Source organism: Castor canadensis, chromosome 6 (genome assembly GCF_047511655.1).
Source record: "Castor canadensis chromosome 6, mCasCan1.hap1v2, whole genome shotgun sequence".
Taxonomy (NCBI): Eukaryota; Metazoa; Chordata; class Mammalia; order Rodentia; family Castoridae; genus Castor; species Castor canadensis.
In genome coordinates, this window is record NC_133391.1 from 38,859,811 (window position 1) to 38,886,411 (window position 26,601).

The following is a 26,601-nucleotide window of genomic DNA, read 5'->3' on the forward strand; positions in this document are numbered from 1 at the left end:
GTGGCTCATGCCTGTAATCCTAGATGCTTGGGAGGCAGAGATCAGGAGCATCATGGTTCAAAACCAGCCCAAATAGTTCACGAGACCCTATGTCGAAAATACCCAACATAAAAAAGGGCTGGTGGAGTGGCTCAAGCGGTAGAATGCCTGCCTAGCCAGGGTGAGGCCCTGAGTTCAAACCCCAGTACGGCAAAAAAATAAAATTTAAAAATACTGTCAGTGTGAATAAATTCAGATTAGTCATGAGACACTGTATTTTTAATTTTTAGTCTCCATTGAAGTTGGCAACTGAAAGATAATCACCTATCATCTGAGATCATCACAGTATTTTGACATTGAAGGGGCCTTATCTTTTAGAACACATGCTAGAAGTAGTTTGTTAGAGACTTCAAACCCTCCAACATTTCAAAGAAGAGATGATATACCTGTCATTATTAATTATATCTATTTAAAGAAAGTTACGCTCCAGTTCTAAAATGGCTGGGATTTCTCATTTTGTAAACCAAAAAAGGAAATGCTACAGCATTTAACTTCAGATGTTTTAATAGTGGGATCTTATCCCTATGTACAGGTTTCCCTCAGAACACAGGCTAGCCAGGTGACCTAAATAACACCAAAAACTAAGGCTACTTGGAGAAACTAATAGCTGACAGTCTTGGCGGGCTTCGTAGTCTCAATTTCAGAAGACAGCCAGCGGTAGGTGCGGTGACGCCGCAGCACCTCGATGGCCTTGAGTTCCAGTGGTGTGGCCTGAACACCAAGGTCTTCCAGGCCAGGCAGGTCAGGCAGTATCTTGTCTGTGATGTGAATCTTTGAACAAAGGATCAAACAGAATGCTGAAAATTGGCCAAGAGCACAAAGTACCACTCTAGCAAACAAACACTTAAGTTGATCCTAGTTATATCACTTAGATTTAAGTACTTTCAAAGAACACATGGCAACTTTTGATTATTCGAGCTCACTAAAGTAGAACACAGAAAGAAGGCTAAGAAAAAAAAGTAGGTGCATGGAGTGCACATGCCTATAATCCCAGCACTCAGGAGACTGAGGCAGGAGGGTGGAGAGTTCCAGGGTGGGTTTCCATGGAGAAACCCTATCTCCAAAAAAAAAAAAGTAAGAAAAAAATGAAGTTCACCAAATATCAGATCAGGGTCCCAGCACTATCCAGCAGTGTGGGACAATGCCCTAGATGAGCTGGTCTACATATAATGTTGGCAAAATTGCACCTAGTGCAGGAAAGCATGAGTCACTGTGGCCAAGGAACGAAACAGGCCAAGGCAGGGTGAGTCGATTCCCCAGTTTCCTCTTGTGCTAGGCCTCTGAGCTCAGGCCTTCTGCCCCAGTTTTAACTTTTGAATGAAGGAGAAATGTAGCACTTGTTCCTTGCCCATTAAGAGACAACTCACTAACCTTTTTTGTTCGTTACACTCAGTCTGGTTGGTCAATGCTCACCACAGAGCTAACAGCCACACTCATCTCATTTCAGGAAGAATGAACCTAAGATCCCAACTCATCCCCGACTCTGACACAAACCCAATCTATGTCTGGAGGGCAGCACTAAATCCCTCCTCCTCTGCCCCCAGAGCCTGCAGCTCTTTTCCCAAATGCTATAAGGAAGTCTCCAAACCAAACCCCAAACCTCTTGTGCCCACTGTGCCAATGCTTCTCGGTCACCAACATCAAAGCAGACTAGTTTAGGGTCAGGTATCAGGCAGATCTCCTGCTTGATGTTTTGGGAGCACAGAGGCGACACCACAGAAATGGTGTCAGCTTTCCAGACATAGCCTGTCAGAGGAAGTGTTTTACTGCCTGCTCCTTTCTGTTCTCTAAAGACTATTTTCTCGTCTTCTCTACACTTCAGCTCTTGGGTAACATTCAGGGGACAATTGGCTGCTTTTTAGCAACATAAAGTCCACAGCACTTTATGGATAGAGACTGTATAGCACTTCTATTTTATTTGGCATCCTCCCTAGAAGCACTTGTACACGTGATAAGCAAACGATTGATGAGTTAAATGAGCGTGGCAGATGGTGACAAGGGAAGGGTCAGGGCTTTGGAGTTCAACACACTGTGGAGTAACAGAGAGACAATGCTGCACTGTGCCCTTCTGTGAGCTGAAAACTTTTCATATTAGTGTAAGCATTTTCATAATTAAAAAGGTAAACAAAGTGGGAATAGGGAGGAGTGGTGAGACCTGACATCTATTTAAGGGTTGCTAATGGTCTAGGTCTGTGTTATTCAACACAGAAGCCACTAGTCAAATGTAGTAATTTACATTTAAGCTTAAATTAACTAAAATTAACCAAAATTCAAATTCGATGTCTGCAGTAACACTAGCTACCATGTGCACCTATCAAGTGCACACCAGTCACATAATACTAGTGGCTACCTAATAGTACAGACAACATCCCCATCACTGCAGGACGTCCTGTTGAATAGTGCTGGCTTAGATCTGCATTGGGAAAGGAAAAAAACTAAGGGAGTGACTAGAACTTTGGGGTGAGCATCAGAGAACAGGCCTCTCATTGAGATGAGAGAGCCTCGGAGAGAAATAGTTTGTAGTTCTACTGATGGGCATGTCACATTTCACAAACCCAAAACATATACAAATAGTTAGACAAAGGACTCTATAACTCAGGGGGCAACACAAGGCTGAGGAAAAAATGTAGCATGATCTTCAGTCAGTAGCTGGAACCTGGGACAAGGTGAACATCATCTAGAAAATGAGTGAAAATAGAAAAGAGAAAGGCTGAATTAGCCTGCTGGCCCCACATCGTACAGCAATCAGGAAGACAGGGCTAGGCAGAAGAAGCTTCCAAGCATAGCCCAGTATGATGAGGAAAAGCGTAAGAACATGCATGGACCAGAATGCAGGTGGAAAGACAATGTTTCAAAGAGGAGAGAGGACCTCTGATGAGCTGCTCAGACACAGAGGTGAGGACAGAGAACTGTCTGTTGGATGTGGCAGCATGGAGATCATGGATGACCTTGGAAAGAGAAGTTTCAGAGCAGAGAAAGGAAGAAAACCTGAATAAAGGTGGCCTAAGAAAGACTGTGGTAGGCAGCTGTTAACAGCAGATCCAGATAGCTTTTCTGTTTTTGTTTTGTTGACCTCAAATTCTCTATACTCCTGCCTCAGACTCCTGAGTGCTGGAGGTATAGACATGTGCCACTACACCCAGCCAGATAGCACTTTTGAGGTTAAGATGTTAAGGGATACAGACAAATAGGAAAGTGGCTAGAGGGATATGAAGGAAGAAAGAGTCTGGCCTGTAGTAAGGGAGTGAGCAGAATGTTGGACACATTCGTATGCTTATGGGAATGACGCAGCAGAGATTAAAAAAAAACAAACCTGATATTGTCATAGAGTAAATAATGGAGCAGCATGAGTGAGTTTCAGAGGGTCTAGCCTTAGTCAGAAGGAAAAGCAAACACACAGGAGCACAGCAATGATCCAAGCAAGCACAAAGACTAAGTAATTTGTCCATTGCTGCGGCTCTCTGTCCAGCATCTCCCCAGACAGATGTTTCCACACCCAGACTCACCCGATCCACTTTATCCCTTGTTGTCCAGGGCTCAAATGGATTTATCTCAAACATTCTTGCTATCAATCTGAAAAAAGGAATATATACAGCACATGTGGTAAGCATCTCTATGCTCAGTGGTTAAGCCAGGCTGCAAGACCCGTAGGAAGAGAGGCTACTGTAAAGGCAGGATTCTAGTCTTATCTTTATTTATTTTTTTTTTTAAGAAAATAACCACTTACTGGCTCCACTACCTATGAGGCAATATCTGTTTCTGAAACTCTGTTTCCTTGCAGGACAACCCACTGACTGCTGGAACTGGGAGCTACTCGTTCTATTACAAAGACACAACAGCTCTTAAAGACTAAAATGAAATCTTAGCAACAAACAACATAGCAAACAGAAACGATTCACTGCTCAATCAAGGCTGTGAAGAACAACATAACCTAAGGCTGAGAAACTCAAACACACTGTTGCTTTAGGATGCAGGCCCAGCTGAGTGTTATATGGAATAAGTAATGTAACCTCTAAATGCAGGGCCTCTGGAGACAAAAACTTCCAAAAGTAAGGAGAATCCAATCACTGTGCCTCTCCTGTGCTAGTGGAAACTGCAGGTTTTCTCTAAAGGGCATTAGAGCCCTGCTGTGAGCATCCTCAGGATAATAGGGTTCAACCAGCATCTGGGGAACATTAGGAATTTCCTGTCTCCCATCTCCCCCCCAGCAGCCTGGTGGCCCAGGGGAGGGAAAATGTGTTCTGAGCACAAACCCATGCTACAAACACATCAGCTCTGCCTTTTGTTTCATTTACCAGTGGGTCTTTCCATAAAACTTCCTCAAACACAAGTACCCACAGCTTTTTAAAAGCTTGAAAAACACCATTCCAAGGAATGGAATAAAAAAATGAAAAAAGAAGCCAAAGACTAGTCAGATTCTCTAGCAACATATAAAATCTCAGATTCTAGCCAACCTATGCAGAAAAATAACTTACTGAGCTACGATAAATAAAATGAAAATGCCCTCCAACTCCCTACACTTGGGCTCCACACTAATGGGCCACCTCTGTCCTCAGTGGGCCATACTACCTGCATGGGCCAACACCATTCTTAACTCCCAATTTTATGCATAACATGAAAGCCTTCACTGTGATCTGGTTACAGTCCCTCCATGGCACTCAAGCTGCTGCCCCAAATGACCTCATCATTCATTTGTGGGATCTTTTGTTCCTTTATCTTGTTTGACTCTTCTGCAGCATGCATGTCAGTTCACAAACATTAACAGGGTGCCTTTTGCACACAGGCTTGGTCTAGGTGCTGGCAATACAGATGAACGAAACAGTAATGGTCCCTTCTTAAAACTCTGTTCTCCTTAAAACCTCCCTTCCCTGTGGTATCTAGGCTGCCACTTAACTGTCTGATCCCTCTCTTTAGCCTGCTTGGTAAGTTTCTCACTCTCTGATGGCAATCTTCAGGCTTCTGTGCCTCCTCTTTCACTCCCTCCATATGCTTTCCCTACCTACTTTGTAGAGTTGAGTATTACGTGATTTGAAGAAAATAGTCTAGAAAAGAGAACATTCTTAATAAATACTGTCATCACGCTGCATTCTAATTGTCTATTTTCTTTCTTTTTTTCCTTGGGGGGTGGGGGTGGGGATTAAACCCAGAGCCTTACATGTATCTTGAACTACATGTCACTTCTATGTTGGTTTATAACTCTATCTCTGGCAAACTGGACAGGAAAATCTCCCTCACCAGACCACTAGGGCATGACATGATGGATCCAAGATTTTAAACCCAAAAAGGGAAGATATGAACCAAGAAGCAGGGAAAGAAGGCAACACAGGGCAAGTGTAAATCAGCTGGCTCCTTTCACCAACTACAGGACCAGACTGCTTTCATGAAAAAGCTTTCTCCTTGTGAGTGAGTGGTAGGAAACAGAGAAATCTATTGTTCCCTTACACAATCTGCCAAGCAGGACACTTCTCCAGGTCAGAACCTAGGAATTTTTAATTGGAGAATCTAAAGAACTTCCCAACACATATTGTTCATCTCACACGCACTAATCTGCATTTTGCTTTCTCAGACACCACTGGCTCTTGCCAAGCCAAATCAGGGTTAACCCTTGTTAGAAGTACATAGGTTAGCCTTCAATGTAAAGGACATAAATAGATCCCGTTACCCCAGGGAGAGCATGGGAACAAGTGTGTGGAGATAGCTTGATTTCAGTGGGTGCACAAAGCACTGTACTTACCGATAGGCAAAGTGTGGCAAGGGGTATGGCAAGAATGGTCTGTGAATCACACCAAAGATGTACTGAACCAGATCAAAGAGGTGGTACCGACTGGGCCTAGGAAACGAGAAACAAAGCTCTTCAAAGTGTTTGCTCCTCACAAATTTTACATTCAACAAAATAAGATTTTTCTTAATGAAAAGGAAACGTATACACAGTAGCAAATATAGATTAACACAAAGAAAAATCACCCATATCCCACTGCTCCCTAAAGTTAATTTATTTTATATATGTACTTTTCATCCCTTTACATACAAATATTTCCTTCATAAATATAAGATTTTCCAATACATCCTAGTCTGTTATGTCTTTTTCATTTAACATTACATCACAATCATCTTCCTATGTCATTAAATATTCAATTGCACAATTTATAATCATAAATTATTATAATCAAATGATGTAACAGAATTATTTTATAAACTGCCACTTGGGGAGATACTTAAGCTAATAAAATATATCTTTTATACAGTGTTTCAATGAACATTCCTGTAATAAATATGTATACTTACCTATGATCATGTGTCTAGAATGTATTTATATAAGTGGAACTGGGTCAAAGTAACTGCTTTACAAAACAGTTATATCGGTTTATATAAAATACTAAAAGAATGCACCTCACCAAAAATCAGTTCAATCATGAAAATAAATAAAATGTATCAATCTGCTAGGTAAAAAAGGTACTTCAGTATTTTAATTAGCAATTTAATATGCAAGATTAATTTTTCCTTATAAACTTTCAGTCACTTATACATTTATCTGTTCTCCTAGTTTGTGTTCTTAACAATGATCTGTAAGACTCTTTCATATTTTAGGAGTAGAATTGGAATCAGGTTTTTATTTATATATTTTGCCTTTTAATCCTGTTTTGGTGTTTTGTATCACATTAAAGCGTAAACATTTTATTTAATCAAAATTATTGATTTATTTCCCTTTATGATTTTCTTTCTGTGATAGTTTGGATCTGGAGCAGCCCACAAAGGCTCATATGTTGAACACTTGGCCCAGAGCTGGTGGTGTAACTAGGAGGTGGTGAAACATTAGGATACAGGTCAGAGAAAGTAGGTCACCAGCAGCATGCCCTTGAAGGGTTTTTTCCCTAGACACACGAGCAGACACACTCATTTTCTCTGTCTCTTTCCCCCCACTTCCCCGGCTGCTACCAGTTGAGCAGCTTTTCTCCACCATGCTTCTGCCTTGCCACAGACCTAAAATAACAGAGCCAGTTGGCCATGGACTGAAACCTCAGAAACAATGAGCCAGAATAAATCTCTTCTCTTTTTAAATTTTTTCTCTCAGGTATTCTGTCACCTAGTTTCATATTTTAAAAATTCTTTTACAGTGACATAATTTCCACATATTTTGTCTAATGCTTCTAAGTTTCTTTTTAAAAACCATAAAATAATCCCTTCCTGTGTACTTTTGTGCATGACATAAGGTAAAGATCTAATTCAATTTCTCCAAGATGGGAGCCAATTGCTTTAATACCATTTACTGAATCAGTGAAATGTGACCCTTAGCACATACTATATTCTTACACATATTTGTGGCTGTTTCCAGACTTTCTGTTCAATGCTATTAAGTTGAATCATTTTGTAATGGTAAAATCCAGCTTTAATAATTACTATCACTTATTTTAATATGGCCTCCCCCATTTTCCTAATCCTTTTTGCCTCAGGAAATCTATAGTTGAGAACTTAATGAAGATCAATTCAGTGAGAACCTCATCATTCAACATATTTACAAAACAGACAAAAAAAAACCACAAACAAACTCATGAATGTTATCAGCTAAAAGAAATACCATACAAGCCCTTAAATAGTTTCCTTCAAATTCCAGAAAGAGTTGCAAGTTTCACTGCAGGACATATAATACATGCTAAGCTAAGAACAACTTCTAATTTTTATGATGCAAGCAAACTGTTACCGTGGGGAAACTAGCTAGACATAACCAGCTGTCGTGAAGCACTCTGCATCCCATTATGTGTGACTAGAAGACTCGTTTAAATGTCCTTGCTCTCAGAACAGGTACACTGAAGCCTACGTCTTTCCAGGTTAGATTTCATGTCACTGTCACAGTCCTCCGCAAACATTCTCAGCAAACCTGTCTACCACACTCATTTCTAGTATTTTTGCCCAGCAGAATCCTTATTCTGGTTAGGCTAAATCTCTGCCTTTTCTAGGCTTGAATCCCAACAACACAAAGGAGAGAAAATAAACCTGAATTAGCTGGCTTTGCCTTCTATCTTTGATCAGTGATTTCAAATGGAACTCTCAGGTCTGCATAGCAATTCTACCATGTCTTTTCTATGCTCTATCTTCTGTCCTCAGCTCTTCCATATACTTTTCTGAGGCAGCCCATCCTGCCTTTCAGCTGATGATCTCATTCCAGCAAAGATACTCCCCTAAATCCCCAAACCAGACCTACCTACATCTGCATATATCCCTGACTTCTTTTTCCTGTTAAAATGAAAGGAACGATTGCTTTCTAAGATGGCCAAGCCCCTCACTTGCACTCTGTAGCCAACTTCTCTTGATTCCTAAAGGCCTCAGGTCCTTTTTCTCCCCTATCTCCTCTGGATCATTCTTAACAACTTTTCTAAACCATAGTGGGACCTTCCTGGTCATCCCTCTTCTTCCATCACCATCTCTCAATCACTTTCTTCTGCCCACTTTCACAACAAACCTTCTTCTATTTCCTGTCCTACCATGGATCTCTCTCTCCTTAGTCCAACTGGTCTTTTGCCACAATGATCCAGTGAAGTCATGAAGGTCATTAAAGTGTCCATTAATCACCTTGCTGCCATTCACTCGACCTCAGGGCAGCATCCAATGTCATTGCCACTCCTTCCTCCTGGTTTTCTATTTCACTTGACTTTCATATTTAAATGTCTCACAACTAATCGTAAAGTGCCACAAAAGCAGAACTTTGTCCAGGCTACTCATTATCCTTATGTAACTTATGTACTATAGAAAATCCACCTGTGATAAATATGTAACTTGGTGATTTTTCATAAATTCACAAAGATGCACAATCTCAGTAACTGTGCAAATCTACCATAACCCAGCTTTGGAATGTCTTTCCTTACCCACCTAGTAAGATTCCCTCCTGCCATTTACAACAGCACCCAGTTTTTACCCCAGCCTCAAGCAACAACATAGCTACCTCTGTCTCTACAGATTATCTGTCTTTTTATGGATAGTTCATGGGTATCATGTGTCTAGCTTCTTTCATCTACCATATTTTTGAGGTCCATGCATGTTACATGTTAGTATTTCATTCCTTTTTATACTTGAATAGTATTCTACTATAGAGATACACCATGTTTGAGTTCTCTATTCATCTGTGGATGGGTATTTGAGATGTTTCCAATTTTTAGCTATTATGATAATCTGCTTATGAAAATGCATGTGCAAGCTTTTACACAGACATGTTTTCACATCTCTGTGATAAATACCTAGAAGTGGAGTTACTGGGTCACACAGTTAATTTATGTTTAACTTTTGTAGATGTTCGCTGAAGTAGCTGTACAATTGTATAGACCCACCAGCAATGTCTGAGGCTCCTATTTCTCTACATCTTCATTATCATTTGCTAGGTCTGACTGTGCTGTGATATCTTATTGTACTTTTGATTTACATTTTACCTAGTAACTAACAACACTGAGCATCTTTTTTGTGTGCTTTTTAGACCTTGGTGAAATGTCCATTCAAATCCTTGGATCGTTTTTTAAATTGGGCATTTCTGTTCTTATTGAATTCTAACAGTTCTTTGTATATTTTGGATACTAGTCCTTTATCAGATATATAATTAATAATTATTTTCTTCTAGTCTGTGTTTTTTTTTCTCTTTTCTTTCCTTCCTCCCACTCTTCCTTCCTTCTTTAGTTTTTCAGTGCTGGGGACTCACCTCAGAGCCTCACTCTTGCTAAGCAAGTGCTGTATCTCTTGAGTCAAGACCCCAGGGCTTTTGTTTTAATTTTTCAGATACGGTCTTGTGTTAACTTTGCCTGGCTGGCCTCGAACCATGACCTTCCTATCACCACTTCCCAAGTAGCTGGGATTATAGGCATCATCACCTCACCAGGCTTCGTTTCATTTTCTGAAACACAAATGCTTTAAATTTTGATGAAGTCTAATTTATTGGCTTTTTTTCTTTTATTGTTTATGCTTTTGATGCCATAGCTTAAAAAAATCATCACCCTATACAAGGTCTAGAACATTTTCTACTTTTTTCAAAAATTTTAATAATTTTTAACTCATATTTTGAGTAAATTTTTTCACACACAGTATGAAGTAAGAGACTGAGTCTATCTTTCTCATGTGAATATCTAAGAATCTTTTGTTGAAAATACTATCCTCTCTCCATTCAAGTGCTTTGTCAATAATCAACTATCCATAAACACAAAGATTTGTTTCAGGACTATCAATTTAGGTTCCTAGCTCACTATATCTATTCTTATCTTAATGCCACCATGTATTGACAATTATAGCTTTAAAGTAAGCTTTGAAAGTGGGAAGCTTAACGGTTTGGGCTACTGTGGGTCTGTTGCATTACTACTTAAAATTTAGAATCAATTTGTCAGTTTCGGCAAGAGTCTGCTGGACTTCTGATAGCATTGAGCTGAGTCTACAGATTGGTTTAGGCAAAACTGTCATTTCAACAATTTTTACCAATATTTTAACAATCCATGAATGTGGATTTGGAATTAAAGTATTCCTTAATTTCCTTCAGCAACATTTCATAATTTTCAGCATACAGCTCTTATGCACCTCTTCTTAAGCTACACCTCAGAATCCTATTCTTTTTGATGCTGTCATGAAGATTTTCTGAATTTTACTTGGAGATTGTTCATTTGCCAGTACACAGAAGATGATTTTTCTGTGCTGATCTTGTACCTTGTGATTTTGCTGAGCTTGTTTTACTCTCATGGTTGTGAGGTGTGTATCTGTGCTGTTAGGTATTTAATGAACGAATGACAGAATAAAACAAAATATAATACTACAAAAAAAACCAAAAAACAAAAAAACCTCTAGGAACAAAATTAATGCCTAATGACTGCCTTACCTTCAAACTACCCGAGAAATAATCGAAGTTCTTTTCCTGAGGCTAAAGAGGGGAAAAAAACCCACAAAACACAGACGCATATCTATAAGGAAAATGCCTGAACTGACAGATTTAGTATTATTTTTCCTATTGTACTACCAAACAAGAATGAATTAGTGGAGGTTCGAAGAGTCTACAGCTGCTGGGCAAAGACTTAATCCAGTGCCATTTCCACTGAACAGTAAGCAAAGGAAGTTCATTAAACCATTTCTGTTCATTTGTCCTCAGAATCCTAGTTTAAGTGCGTCTCCAAGGAAGCCTGATGTCTATAGCGTTCTACACAACCTGCTGAAATACACTTTTCTGTGACTAGAGCATATAGCTGATTCCTTGTAATGAACCAAACAGGAAACTAAAAAAACATATACTTGCAGCAGCTAGGTAACAAGGAAATACAATATATGTACAGGAAAAGGTTTTTATTAAACTAAATAATAATAAAACATAAAGTATCACACACACACACACACACACACACACACACACACACCACTCCTGGCTTAGAAAGTTATTTTCTCTAAAAACAAGTATTTCTTAGAAACTGGGCTATCACTTAATTGTTGAATAAGATCCTCACCTTGCATAAAATATTGAATATCACTGTTTTGCTTCACAGAATGGGAGGTTCTAGACCACTTATTATTAGGTGAGTTTGTTACTTCTCAAATTGGTAGATTGTCTTAGTTTTTAACTTTTAGCTTGTTCAATGTGACTTAGCAAGTTCAGATAAGTGATACAGCTTAACCATGCTCTGTTTTAAAGGGGAGGACACATAGGTAAATGTATATTCTAAATTACCCATTTCCAAACTTTGGGGCACTGTGACACTTTATGAAAATTAATTTAATTTTACAACTATATTCATTGCCTAAAAGTGCTTCATTTATGTTTTAGGATTTATAGCAACATCTTTTTACATCACTGGAGCAGTGGCAAAACCAATTTTAAGGACCACTGATCAAAGTACTGCTGTTCCTCAGTATTCATGGCGGATGAGTTCCATGACACCCTCACCCCCAGTGGACACCAAAAATCATGAATGTTCAAGTCTCTTAAATAGAATATTAGCATTTGCATATAACCTATATATATCCCCCTGTGTACTTTAAATCATCTCTAGATTACCTGTAATATCTAGTACAGTGTAAACAGCAGTTACATGTACTATTCAGGGGAATAATGACAAGGGAAAATGGTAAACATTTAGCACGGACACAATCTTTCCCCAAATATTTTTAATCTGGAGGACGGTTGAATCCACAGGTAAAGAAGCCACAGATACAGAGGGCTGACTGTCTGTGTAAGGGTCTAAGGCAGTGGTCTCAGCCTGGTGACAGAAAAATCATTTACATTAAAGTACATTCCAACACTGATGGAGTAGCTCAAGTGGGAGAGTGCCTGCCTAGAAAGTGTGAGACCCTGAGTTCAAACCCTGGTACTGCCACTAAAACAAAACAAAAAAGCACATTCCTAGGTTCCTCAAGCTCTGAATATAAGCACTCTGGAGATTCTAATAAAAATATAACAAATACATTTGTTAGTGACTTGTTTAGAAATCATTGCTACAAGTCATTGTTACTCTTTCATTAAAGTCAAATTATAGGCACTCACCCAGCAAAGGCAAAGGTTTTTCCTTTGGCATCTGGATCTTTAATTGCATTAATAATTCCTTTGGATACATCTGCAACCTATACAAATTATAACATATTTAGACAATTGTTAAAAGGAGATGGAGATAGGAAGAAAGGAAAGGGAGGAGGGAAGGAGGGAGGACAAAGGGAGAAAGGAGAGTAAGTGCCATCAATCAGAATAAAAATGAGACAGTTAAAATAATGTTACTATCTTCAAAAAGCTTCTTTTTTGTTTGTTCCTTTGTTTGTTTTGGAATTGAGGCTCTTCCTACATCAGTCTCCAGAGCACTGGGATTATAAGCATGTACCACCATGCTGGGCTCTTCAGAAAGCTTCTTAAAGAACCTACCTGTCATGAGCTCAAATGATCCCCATACTCAAGGATGATCTAAAATTTTCTCTAGCTGGAAGCATTTATCTTCTGACGGCTCAAGGTCTGCTGACTGGCCTTTGCCTACAGCTCCTCCCAACTATGTTATTAAGCCACCACAAACTACCACATGGAATTGCTGATATTCTACCATTTTGAATTTCAAAAATAGCAACTTCATACAGTTTGGACCCATGGTTCTCAATCAGGACTCGCTGTGGCTTCTAGGGAACACCTAATGCTGCTACACATCCTGCAACAGCCCCAAACAAAGAATCATCTGGCCCTCGGTGTCAGCAGGTTCACCCTCCCTGGAATTCAACATGCTCCTTCACCTCTGGGCCCAACTCCCTTGGGAGTAAGCTGACTTACTGTTTGTTAGTCTCACACACCACTTCTGCTGAGAAGTCAAAGTCAGTATTAGGGTTCCATTCAATGTAATGGCATAAAACCTTCTTCCTATCATAGCACTTATCACACTGCATAATTGCTTATTTACTTGCCTATGACTGAGGGCTATTTGAGGATAGCAATTTGTGTCTATCTAGTTACTCTCTCTATATTCCCAGTGACATATACAGTTTTCTGGACACATTAAGGGTCCAATGAAGCTTTCTGAAATGAATGAACAAGTGAAGACACTAGGAAGTCATGTATCCTTAGGTAAATTGAGAGGCAACCAGCTGACAAAGAAGAAAATGACCAAGTCACTGGACTAGAATGAAATGTGAAAAATCCAGCCGAAGTCCCTTTCTAAGCCTTTCACCCCGGTACTTACATAGACTGGTTGTTTCACTGTCCTGAAGCCCAAGGATACAAGAGGCACACCAATAAACCAACGCATATCTGGCAAAAGAAATGAGAACTGTTCTTAGAAGGGCTAATCTGCTAAAAGACTTGCCTTTTCTAGTATTTATTAATGATCCTAACAAGGAGCAATCATTTGTTTTTCAGACGATAAACATGGAAAGTAGAACAGCAAACATTTGGAAATGAAGGGCAAGACAAAGAGGTCAAGTGGCATAGCAACTAGTCTTCTAATCTATAATGCCAAATGTGTGTCCGCTCCCAGGGCTGGACTCTGGCCACAGCCAGTTCTTAGGAGGAACACAGGAATCAATAAATGAGTAAAAGGGCATTTGTAACCTAGAAAAAGACCCTGGTAAAAATGGGAATTTACATAGCATGACTACAGTATCACAATTCTGTGGGGAATGAAAATATTATTTAATGCAAAGCTCTAAGATAACTATTCTATTGAAAAATATTTTTAAAGATAATGGCTTACTTCTCACCATAAATGCAAATAAATCCCAAATGGATTAAATGTAAAACTAAAAAGTTTGTTAAAGCATTTAAAAGTAGAAAATATAATAGCATCAAAAAGAACAAATTATTTAGAAATAAAGTTAATCAAGGAGGCCAAGGTTTTTATACTAAAATGACAAAACATTGCTAAAAAAGAAAATGAAAGAAGACACGAATGAAAAGACACTCCAAGTGCATGGACCGGAAGATTTAATATTATTAATGTGTCACCTCCAAAATATAGGTGTTGCCAACATGATGCTAACAATGGTAGGGCCCTTAAGAAGTTATTAGGCCAAAGGCACCCCTCCCTCATAAACAGGATTACAGATCATACACAAGGGGCTTCACATAGTGTTCCACTAGATTGCTCCTCTGCTGTGTGATGAAATAGCAAGAAGCCCCTACTAAATGCTGGCATGTTGATCTTAGATTTACCAACTTCCAGAATGTGAGAAATAATTTTCTTTTCTTTTCTTTTTGGTGGTTCTGGAGTTTGAATTTAGGGCCTGACTTAAGCCATGTCTATAGCCCTTTTTGCTTTTGTTATTTTTCATATAGGGTCTCGCATGCACTTTTTGTGGCCTCAAATCACCATTCTCCCATCTCAGCCTCCTGTGTAACTGGGATTTCTGGCATGTACCATCACACTCAGCCAAATTTCTTTTGTTTATAAATTACCAATCTCAGGCCCAAAGGTCTTAATTCATTCCAACATCAACTCTAATTTTGGTATCTTCATACAGAAGCAAAAAACAGATTAAGACAGATTTCAAAAACTACTCAAAGCAGTCTTCTGATCTGATGAAGTCTCTATGAGAAATCTAATGGTGATTTTTGCAGCAATGTAGAAAAATTCAACCTGAAATTCACATGGAATCTCAAGGGACTCTGAATAGACAAAACAATCTTTAAAAAGAAGAACAAAGCTGGATGTCTCACACTTCCTGATTTCAAAACTTATCACAAAGCCTCAGTAATGAAGACAGACACATAGACCAATGGACTAGAATACAGAAAAATAACACTTGCATATATGGTCAAATGATTTTTGACAAGGGCACCATGACCACTGGATAGAGAAAGGACAGTCTTTTTAAGAGTGTTGGGAAAACCAGACACTCACATGCAAGAGAATGAAGTTAACCCCCAACTTATACACTATACAAAAATTAACTAAAATGGATCAAAAACCATAAAAGTCTTAAAAGAAAAAACATGAGGAAAGCTTCGTGACATTGGACTTGGCAGTAATTTCTTGGACACGATACCAAAAGCACAGGAAACAAAAGTAAAATTGAATTATATAAATTGAATTACATAAAAATCAAAACTTTCTATGTCTCAAAGGACATAGTTAACGTAATAAAAAGACAACCTACAGAATAAGAGAAAGTATTTTGAAGTCATGTATCTAGAAAGGGTTTAACATCCAGAAAATATGAGGAATTGCAGCTAAATAACAAAAGATAAACAAATCAATTAAAACTGGTCAAAGGACATAAGTAGACATGTCTCCAAATAAAATGCACAAGTGGCTAGTGGGGCATGCAGCATGTGCCTATTGCTCTAGCACTTGACAGAGGAGGATCATGAGTTCAAGGCCAACCTGGAGTACCTAGTAAAGCCCTGTATCAAAAACTAAGTGGCAAACTTAGATAGTGAGCACTGTTCAATGTTCACTATCACCACTAATTAGAGATGGAAATCAGAACCACAATGAGACACCATCTCATACCCACTAGGATGGTTACTATATTAAAAAAATAATAACACAAAACAAAATGACAAGAGTTGACAAGAATATGGAGAAGCTGGAACTTTGTACAGTGCTGGGAGGTATTAATATGGTACATCCATTAAGGAAAACACTATGGTGGTTTATCAAGAAAGTAAAAACAGAACAATACATGATTCGAATTCCACTTCTCAGTATTTGCCCAAGAAAAACTGAAATCCAGGTCTCAAAGAAATAGCTACACACCCATACTCACTGCAGCATTATTAACAACAGTGCAAAGCATCCGGGTACCCATTAACAGATGGATCGTTAAACAGTGGGGGACATACATTCAGTGTATTTATTATCAACCCTTAAAAAGGAAGGAAAATATATCACATGAAATTTGAGGACATTATCCTAAGTAAAATAAGTCAGTAACAAAAACTAATACTATTGAATATGTTTTGTTCCTTCCAAAATTTATGTTGAAACTTAATCTCCACAATGACATATTAAAATGTGACTTTTAAGAGGTAGTTAGAGCTCCATTCATGCAATGAATGGTTTAACAGGTTAATGGGCTATCTCAAGTGGATCTTCTGTAAAAATATTTGGCTAGGTCTCTGGACAGTGTTCCCTGCTTCTTGTTATGTGATGCCTTGCACTGCCTTGGAACTTGGCCAGAAAGAAGCACCATCAAACATAAGTCCTGTACCATGGACCCAAATCATGAGCCAGAGGGAATCTCTTTTTCTTTATAACTTACCTGATCTATGGTATTGTGTTATTACCAACATAAAATGGGAATAAAACAACACGGTAGCTGGCTACAATAGTCAAATTTATGAGATTAGGAAGAAAGTAGAATGGTGGTTGCCAGAGGCAGAGGGAAGGAGGAAGAGTAGAGTGGGTTATTTAAATGGGTATAGAATTTCAGTTTTGTAAGATGAAAAAATTCTGGAGACAGGCTGTGCAACAATGTGATGTATTTAATGCTAATGAACTGTATTCTTGTGGTGGTAAAGATGTTGCATAGTCTTAGGCCCTGAAATTCTTAACTCATTCCAACACCAACTCTAATGTCTAAAGTCCCACCAAATATCACCCAACTCAGATAGACATGTGTGAGATCAAGGTACAAGTCATCGTGAGGCAAAATTCCTGTCCAGCTGAGAACCTATGAGACCAGATGTGTTATGTGCTTCCAAAATACAATTATGGGACAGGCACAGGATAGAAATTATCATCTCACAAGGGAGAAATAGGAAATAAAAGGGTGATAGGTCCCAAACCTAGCAAAGCAATCTATTACTAGACCCTAAGACTGAAAAATAATCCTGTTTGCCCGCATGTCCTGCCTTGCAGATGCACTGAGATGGTGGTCTCACCTCAGGACCCACTGGGGCAGCAATTACCCTGGTGGCTCCAAAGGCTCCAGAAAGCCCTGCCCTCAAGGCTTCAGGCATTCTTATCTTCAAGACTCTATGTGGCTCCGCCTGCAAGGCCTTTGGCAGAGGCCATCTGACCTGCTGAAATGTGTTGGGGTCATTCTTCCCATTTCTTTTAGAATAGCTCTATGGTCTGTTCCCGAGGAGCTAAGAAGTTTGAAAATCTTCCTGCAGTCTGTCCCATTCTCATGGTTCCATCTCATTCAAACTGGCAATGTTGATCCCATCTCTATTCCTGGCTTCTATTGAAATGGCTGTTTAGTCCATGAGCCATACTCTTTATTAAATGGTTGTTCACCCATACTCTTTGGTATCTTCAAGTCAAGCTTTCTCAGTTTTTGCAGTATAGATTGGCTGAGAATTTTTCAACTCTTCAGGTTCTGATTGCTTTATGCTTAACAATTCCTTCAATTCACTTAACCTCCTTTCACATTTTACTATAAGCAGTCAGGAAGAACCAAGGTACTCCTTCAACATTTTGCTTAGAAATTATCTCAGGTAAATAACCAATTTCATCCCTTTCAAGTTCTATGTTCCACAAACATTAGAATACAGGTCAAATTTTTGGCTACATAACAACAGGTATCCCCTTTCCTCCAGTTTCCAATAATATGTTCCTCATTTCCATGTGAGACCATCTGGGACCTTTTTACCTGTATTTCTAGTATGCACCACAAAAGTCTCCCAGTCTATACTCATTACTCAGTTCCAAAGGTGCTTCTACATTTATAGATGTTTACTACATCAGCATATCACTTCTCAGTGCCAAAATCTTAGTGTGTTCAGGCTATCACAATAAAATTTCGCAGACTTTGCTAGGAAAACTGGACATCCACAAGAAGACGGAAACTAAATCTCTGTCTCTCACCCTGTACTAAGATCAATTCAACCTGTATCAAAGATCTCAATGTAAGACCTGAACTTTGAAACCACTACAGAAAGACTAGGGAAAATACTAGAACATATAGACATAGGCAGTAACTTCCTGAATAGAACTTTAATACTTCAGCAAATAAGAGAAAGGATTAACAAATGGGACTGCATCGAACCAAAAAGCTTCTGTACAACAAAGAAAACAGTCACTAGAGTGAACAGACAACCTACAGAATGGGAGAATATTTTTGTCAGCTATGGATCTAACAAGGGATTAAAACCAGAATTTTCAGAGAGCTCAAAAAACTAAGCTCCCAAAGATTCAATGCAATAAAGAAATGGGCAAATGAACTGAACAGACAATTTTCAAAGAAAGAAGTACAAATGGCTAATAAATTCATGAAAAAACATTCCTGGCCATAAAGGAAATGCAAATCAAAACTACACTGAAATCTCACTTCACTGTAGTCAGAATGGCTATCATCACCGCAAATGTTGTTGAGGATGCAGAGGGGAAAAAGAAACCCTAATACACTGCTGATGGGAATGTGAATTCATACAACCAGTACGCAAAGCAGTATGAAGGTTCCTCAAAAAGATAAAAATAAGGGAGAACCACTCCTGGGCATATAGCTGAAGGAACACAGGTCAGGATACAACAGAAATACTTCTCCACCCCTGTTTATTGCAGCACTATTCACAATAGCCAAGCTATGGAAATAGCTCAGATGCCTTTTGACTGATGAATGAATTAAGAGTACATGCTGTATGCATACAATGGAGTTTTATTAAGCCATAAAGAAATAAAAAATTATGTCACTTGCAGGTAAACGGATGGAACTGGAGAACATTATGTTAAGCAAAGTAAGCTAGGTTCAGAAAGACAAAGGTAGCTTGTTTTCTCTCACATGTGATGGATCCAAAAGATAAATGTATACCCAAACACAACATGAACATATTCACATGTATATTTATACACATATTTGTAATAGTAGGACTGTTTGAGGGGATGGGGGAGGACAGAAGAATCACAATGAAAGCTGCTGAATAGTAAGAAGTAGAACTAAATGCTAATAGCTCATTCCTGTAATCCTAGGGAGATCAGGAGGGTCCTAGCTCAAAGCCAGTCCCAAACAAATAATTAGCTAGATGCTATCTCGAAAACACCCAACACAAAAAAGGGCTGGCAGAGTGGCTCAAGTGGTAGAGTGCCTGCCTAGCAAGCATAAGACCCTAAGCTGAAACTCCAGTGCCACCAAAAAACCCAAAACAAAAATAATGAGGGGCAGAGGGGAAAGACTAAGGGAGAGTAATAGAGGGGGTTAATCTGACTACAGTAGAGTATATTCATGGGTGAAATACTATGATGAAACCCCTCTGAACAATTAACATACACTTTAAAAAATAAGAACAGCAATGTAAAACAGGTTCTGTTAGGGGGTGAGTTCTTGTGGGAGAAGAAGGGCAAATATGGTCAATGTACTTTATATACTTGTATGAAAATAGAACAATGAACTTGAGGAAGAATGATAGTGGGGATGAATCTAACCAAGATGCATGTAAGCATATATGGAAATATCATAATAAAACCCCCTTGTACAACTAATACATGCTAATAAAAATGTTTTTTAAAAATACCACAGACTAGGCAGCCTAAGCAACTGAATTTATGCTCTCACACCTCTAGAGGTTGGAAAGTCCAAGACTAAGGTGACAGCCTTAGCTGGTAAGGCCCTCTTCTTGGCTCTTGGATGGACAGTTTCTCACTGTGTTCTCACATGGCCATTATTCAGTATGTCAGGCAGGAAGGAAACTTCTCTGTCTTCCTCTACTTGTAAGAACACCAATTCTATCAAATTAGGAACTACCCTTACCCCCTTGTTTAACCTCAATGACTTTTCTAAAATCCTGATGTCCAAAAAGAATCACATTGGGAGTTAAGGCTTTAACATATGAACTGTGGGGGGACTTAGCGCAGTCTGTAGTGGATGATACACTTTATATTATGAATATTATATCACAGTTTTACAAAGAAAGTGGAAAGTAACATAGAATATCAGAGGACACAAGTAAGTACAGGAAAACACATAATAAAAACATGAAAACTACATAAACAAACAGGTAGATTCATACAAGGGAATACTGAGTAGAGTTAGACAAAGAAATGAGCCATGAAAAGACACTGAGAAACCTTAAAAGCATACTACAAAGAAGTCAATCTCAAAAAGCTATATATTATAGCATTCCAACTATATAATATTCTGAAAATGGAAAAAATTTGGAGATGGTAAAAAGATCAGTGATTGCCAGGGGCCTGGATGGGAATATGGGGGAGGGACGCTTGTCCTTCAGTCTCCCTTCATATTTATAGGAAACTCAAGGAATTTTAGGGCAGCTAAACTATTTTGTATGATATTCTAATATCTTGCCAAGGCCACAGATTTAAACTCAACTCTCAGAAGTCCATGCTCTTCCACATAAGTTAAGTTGCTCCTCTGGGCCATTACTCCTACTACCTTCAGCAGCTGGAAGAAAATGTTCACACCACTATAAATCCATGCCACTGATTTTAACAGGGCCGGAATGTTTCCCAGAAATAGGAAGGACCACATTGACTATGAAAACATAACTTAAAGAAGAAAAAAGGCAAGTGGAAGAGAAAAATATAATCTTAGTCTGTCTGTCAAGTCAGACAACACTGCTAGCTTGTACTTAGCTTTACCTTGGTTAGTCAGTACCCTCCTCTTCTACAATAAAGAAAGAATGCGTACTTGCAAAGTGATTGAGGAACCTGTCTTCTCTTCCAAACATGTCAGCTGGCTTTATGATAGTGGCTTCCGGAAAGGCATCTCTCACTTCTTTGTCTCCAACAGCCTAAACAATTAACCAAAGGTAAAACTGTTCTAAATTCTGAGACAAGTAAACAAAGTTTTCATTCTTTCCAGAAGCAGGACACTACTTATATTTCAAAAGTCTTATTTTCCTTGAGATGAAAATAATCATATTATTCCTAAAACTCAGTCACACAGAATGTTACACACACACACACACACACACACACACACACACACACACACACACACAGAGCCTCTTATACCTTCTGTTGGGGTTATCTCTATTTTTATTCTGGAGGGCTTATGCTGAAGAATAAAGGAGAAAAATCATGGTAGAGTTTTTCCAGCCTCCATTTTTTTCTCCTATTTATAGATTCTCTGTTTTGTGTCAACGACCTACCAGCCTGCCAGGGAAAGGGGAGTGTGGTGGCAGTGGGCTAAACTAACCCAGGTGGCAACAGTGCTTATCTACCCAGAGGAGACCATAAGCCTGTCTATTGGCAAAGGCTGTGACACCTTTGTGTGTTATCTTCTACTGACCTCCTACACATGCCTCTTATTTGGGGCACCTAATTCAGTCTTCCTTTCCACCTACAGCAATGCTGTGGTGACACCAATGCCCAGGAGGACTTGAACCTCACGGGTTCTTGGGCTTCTCAACCCCAATAACCTCCTCTTCACCCCATTTGTCATTCTCAACTTAGTCACATCACAGACAGAAAGTGCCCTTGTGAAACACTAAACAAAGACATCATACTCTCAGTTAACTATTTCCTACACATATGGCCTGTTTATTCTTCGTCCATCTGCTTGTGGGTCACTTGTTCCTCAACCTTCTGGAACTGTAGTCCACTGTTTCACCCTCCTAACTCTCATGGCCTCTCTTCTATTGCAGATTAGATACCAAGATCCATCTTTTCAACCACTCCCTTATCAATATTGTAAAATAACTCATCCGTTGTCCATCACTCTACCAACCAGGCAAAATCCTATTCCTGGAGGAACTCCACTGGCCTCCCTTTAGCCATGCACTCCTACTGCCTTCAGCAGCTGGAGGAAAATAAATAAATAAAATCACAAATTAGTACCACTATAAATCTATGTTACATTATAACTGGGCCATCAAATTTCCCAGAAATAGCCTTCTCCTCTAATTGATTTACTCTCTCATATGTCAACGTCACACATTTTCTATTTTATTCAAATTTCAGACTGTCTTTTCTTTCCTCTTCCTTTTAGTAAATGACTTCACCTTCTAATTAAAAAAGAAAACAGAAGACAACAAAAAGACAGCAGAAAAAGCCATCTTAAAGTTCTCACCACTAAACCTACAAACTGAATACATGAACCACCATTTTCTCCTCCTTCCCTACTGCAGTGGAGCAGTGCTGTCCCAATGCTCTGCAGCTCAACTTCTTCCATTTCCAAAGAAGCCTGCCTTATTTGCTCCCTCTCCCACATCTTCAGTCTCACTCTCTTTACCAATTCCTTCCCACCATCACTGAAACAATGTGGAGCCTCTAACTCTACATCCCCTTCCAGCTTTTGCCCTCTCTAGCTCTTCCTCTTCTGGTCAAACTACTTGAAAACATGCCTGCCATTCTTGTACCATCATCTAACTCCAGCTTCCCCTTCACTCACCTGTACTCTGGACTCTGTTTCAACCCTTGATCTCAAACTATGTCTGATAAGACCACTGATGACCTCCATGTGAATAAAGCTAAGGCTTTACATTTCTCATCTTACTTGACTTCTCAATGGCATCCATAAGTAATTCCTCCCTCCTTGAGTCATCGGCTTCCATAACATCATACCCTCCTGGTTTTCCTTCTATTTCACTATGTCTACTGCTGCTCAGTCTTTTTTTATTTTTTTGCAGGTTTCTTCTCCTCTACCAGGTTGTTAATCTCAATCTACATTTATTCAGTAGGCTATCTTATGCTTTCCCATTACTCCAACTAATACCAATTCTGTATTGAATTTTTATCAACTTAGACCTTTCTTCTGAGCTCCAGGATCATACACCTCTTTGCCACTGCTACTTGAATGACTGATACAGATCTGGAACATACCTGAAACCCAAATCAAAACCTGTATCATCCTCCAGTCTCTCAAGTAAAACAGTACCCCCCCAGTCTGTGCTACACTTGGAATAACCTAGAGAGTTTAAAAAAAAAAAAAAAAACTGATGCCCAGGTTTTACTCCCAAAGATTCTATTTGAGTTGGTCTGGAGTATAATCTGGGCATCAGGGTTTTTAAAAGCTCCATCAGTAATTCCAATATACAGCTAAGGCTAAGAACCACAGCACTAAGCTTTGACTTCTTTCTCACCACCAACACTCCCACTCCATTCCAAACAACGGCAAAATTCAGATGATTTCATGATTTCAGGAAAGCCAGGGAAGATGCAGTCACACCTGCTCTTACTCTCATTTTCTCTTTTTCTCTAATGTAGCATGTGAACACGAGACCTGAACATGGTGAAAGCCAGTTCTGTGACTATGAGAGACAAAGCTTACACAAAGAAAAAGTCAGAGCAGAGAGAATCAGAGAAACAAAGCTGGAGGCCTGATAAACTTCCAGTACCAGTCTATGGCTCACATTCCCTATTGCTGGATTTTAAAAAACACACAAGCCTATAAATTCCCTTTATGTTTACATCAGTCTTTCTGATGCTAGCAATTAAATGCTCATAAATATAGGTGCTCTCTCTCCTCTATGATGTGCTCTATGTACCCTCTATGATGTATTACAGTTTACTACTTTGTAACACTTGATGCCTCTGAATTATTTTACCCAGTGGATTAGAAAATTAGTATGAGCTAGGGCCAGGTCTGTTTTACTGACTAATGGCTGCCATGTACTGAACGTAATATGTGGCACATAGTGCTTAGTAATAATTTGTTCAATAAACCAATGCAGTGTGTTAAAAAGAGCCATTGTCAAAGGTTCTCTTATCTTTATCAGTATGAATCAAGACACTCATTAAGGCAGAAGCCAAATGCTATGGGGAGACCCAGACACTGATATACCCTCAGAGTCCCAGATAATGAAGCTTTCCAGCTACTCCAGCTTACAGACTGGCTCCAAACCAGAGCAGTCAATTCCCTAGGTATCATCTGGACTCCAGTGAGGCTTCTAAGAGTAAAAGAAGACTAAAGACTAGGTAAAGAACCACTTTTGCAAGCAAATATTATCCCTGGCACTCTCAAGCTTCACATCACCCAAATAAAAGTGGCATAAGCCCCTGACTGTACAAGGGTTTAAGAAAGAAAGATGGTCCTTTAACCATGGTAGATGACACAGATATGCCTCCTTTGGCAGAAGAACACTCTTACCTTTTATGCTTTCTGTGGAATTCTACTATGCATGCCTCAAAGAAACTTTAAGCATCCAAGAACAGGTAATAATATGGTCTACCCGTCTTTAAAACCTCTTAGAATACAAATAGAAAGCATTCAACCAAAATGTCACAACACACACACACACACACACACACACACACACGCACACGCACACGCACACGCACACACACACACACGTACTTCTGGATACAGAGAATTAGAAACTCTTGAATTCTTTACTTTAATGTAAGAAACATTAGCATGTGAATGTGAAGCACTTGCTGAACGTACGTCTCACTGACCTTCATTCTCAGAGATCTAGCAGAGCTTCTAATATCAGCATTCAGATGCGAAACATGGATGAGTTTTTCAACTCCAGCTTCCTTGGACAACTGAGCTATTGCCTTGGGAATCTTCACATAAACATCCTCAAAACTAAAGTTTCTAAAAGAAAAAAAATTAGGTTAAGAACTCCAGATTTAAGATTTCAAAGCTTTCTGTGATAGGCTTGTTTCCTGACAGTCCTGGAATACATAACAGTTAAACCTTTAATCAGTAATGATTTAACTCTAAGCCAGAATTAGTGTTTTTTTCAAAGCTTACAGGCCTGCTCAATGTCATTTCTATACACAGTTTAAGGCATATTCTAACTTAATAAGTCCAGCATACATAATATCCTGTGGCTTCAAGGAATCCTGAAGCTGAGGCCTCCCATGTTTTGTTTTCTTTTGTTTGAACCAGGTAGCCTAGGTTGGCCTGGAATGCTCAATCTTCCTGCCAAGTGCAGGGTTTATAGAACTACCATGCCCAGCAAAGTTGAAGCCCTTTAAGGAAACCTGTCTGTAGTGATTAGAGGGGAGGAAAGAAGTGTTGGGTTAGAAAGGTTATCACTAGGTATCCTGGGATTTTGTTCCTCTCAAGGAAAATAAACTTAAAAATCAATCACCAACTCAACGCAAAACATTAACAAATGCTGGCTCTTACAAGTCACTGTGTCAGTCATTACAGGAGATATAAAATTGAATAAAGCCCTGCAAGTCATCAAAGAACTTAAAATATTTGATGAAACAGACATATGCAAACACATCCAAGTCAAATTTTAATAAATGCAAAAGAAAGATGGGAACAAAGTGCTAGAAAACTAAAAGGTTAAAACATTATTTGTTAATAATTCAGGCAAAGACAGAACAGAACTGCTGAAACCTGTACTTATGCCATATTCAACTGACAATACAGAGAAGTAATCTATATTACCAACCCAAGAAAAACCAATATTCAGCTTGCTGAGCAGTGGAACAGGCTAAATCCTATTTCCTCACCCAATCCCACATGGACAGGTCCAACATCTGTCACTGTCAAACTCATAATAACAACTACAATGACACAATCCACATTGTTTTTTTATGCGGTACGGGGACTTGAACTCAGGGCCTTCACCTTGAGCCACTTCACCAGCCCTACTTTTTTTTTGTGAATGGTTTTACAAGGTATGGTCTCCCGAACTATTTCCCTGGGCTGGCTTCAAACTGCAATCCTCCTAATCTCTGCCTTCTGAGTAGCTAGGATTACAGGTGTGAGCCACCAGTGCCCAGCCCCACACTGGTTTTTTAAGTGTAGCATATCACACTGCTGACTTCTGCCAGACATATTTCTAAGCAAATCTAAGGCATGTCACTGGGTACGTAAATGGTTGTTCAATCAACTCAAAATGTCACTACAATGCCTGGCATAAAGAAGGTGCCCAATAAATGTCTATTGAACACTGAGACTTATGCAAAAAAGACAAAAGAGACCAAGATTCACCTGGTTTCCCAGTCTCGTCCAACAAGATTGATGACTACATTGCTGTGCTCCAGTGCTCTCCGGATGGAATTTTTGTCTCTGGCATCCCATTCCTGTAACAGCAATAGCCAATCAGATGAAAACAAAAGGGCACACTCTGGACTCAACACTTCTGTAGCCTCCCAGGCAAGTTTCAAAATGGGCCATCTGTTGTAGCCTTAATATGGTGCCTTTTCATATTAGGCACTGGTTACAACAGAAATGACACAGATGTTGCAAACTCCCTGTTGGTTCTCTAACTCTTCTCAAATAGGTCAAAGCACATTTTACTCAGGAAATCAAATGAAAGAACAGAAAAGAGGTCACTCA

The 26,601-nt window shown here is 39.2% G+C and overlaps 1 protein-coding gene across 1 annotated transcript in view; it reads right to left on the reverse strand.

The window, feature by feature from the left end:
• Positions 1-525: 525 nt before the first annotated feature.
• Positions 526-26,601, reverse strand: part of Ndufa9 (NADH:ubiquinone oxidoreductase subunit A9) — a 36,459-nt gene continuing 10,383 nt past the window's right edge. The window contains exons 4-11 of the mRNA XM_020180605.2: positions 26,254-26,345; positions 24,753-24,894; positions 21,043-21,145; positions 13,698-13,765; positions 12,530-12,606; positions 5,774-5,869; positions 3,546-3,612; positions 526-810 (exon numbers count right to left, since the gene is read on the reverse strand). Of these exons, the coding sequence (XP_020036194.2) occupies positions 640-810; positions 3,546-3,612; positions 5,774-5,869; positions 12,530-12,606; positions 13,698-13,765; positions 21,043-21,145; positions 24,753-24,894; positions 26,254-26,345 (816 nt within the window). The 3' untranslated portion in view covers positions 526-639. The remainder of the gene's footprint in view (positions 811-3,545; positions 3,613-5,773; positions 5,870-12,529; positions 12,607-13,697; positions 13,766-21,042; positions 21,146-24,752; positions 24,895-26,253; positions 26,346-26,601) is intronic.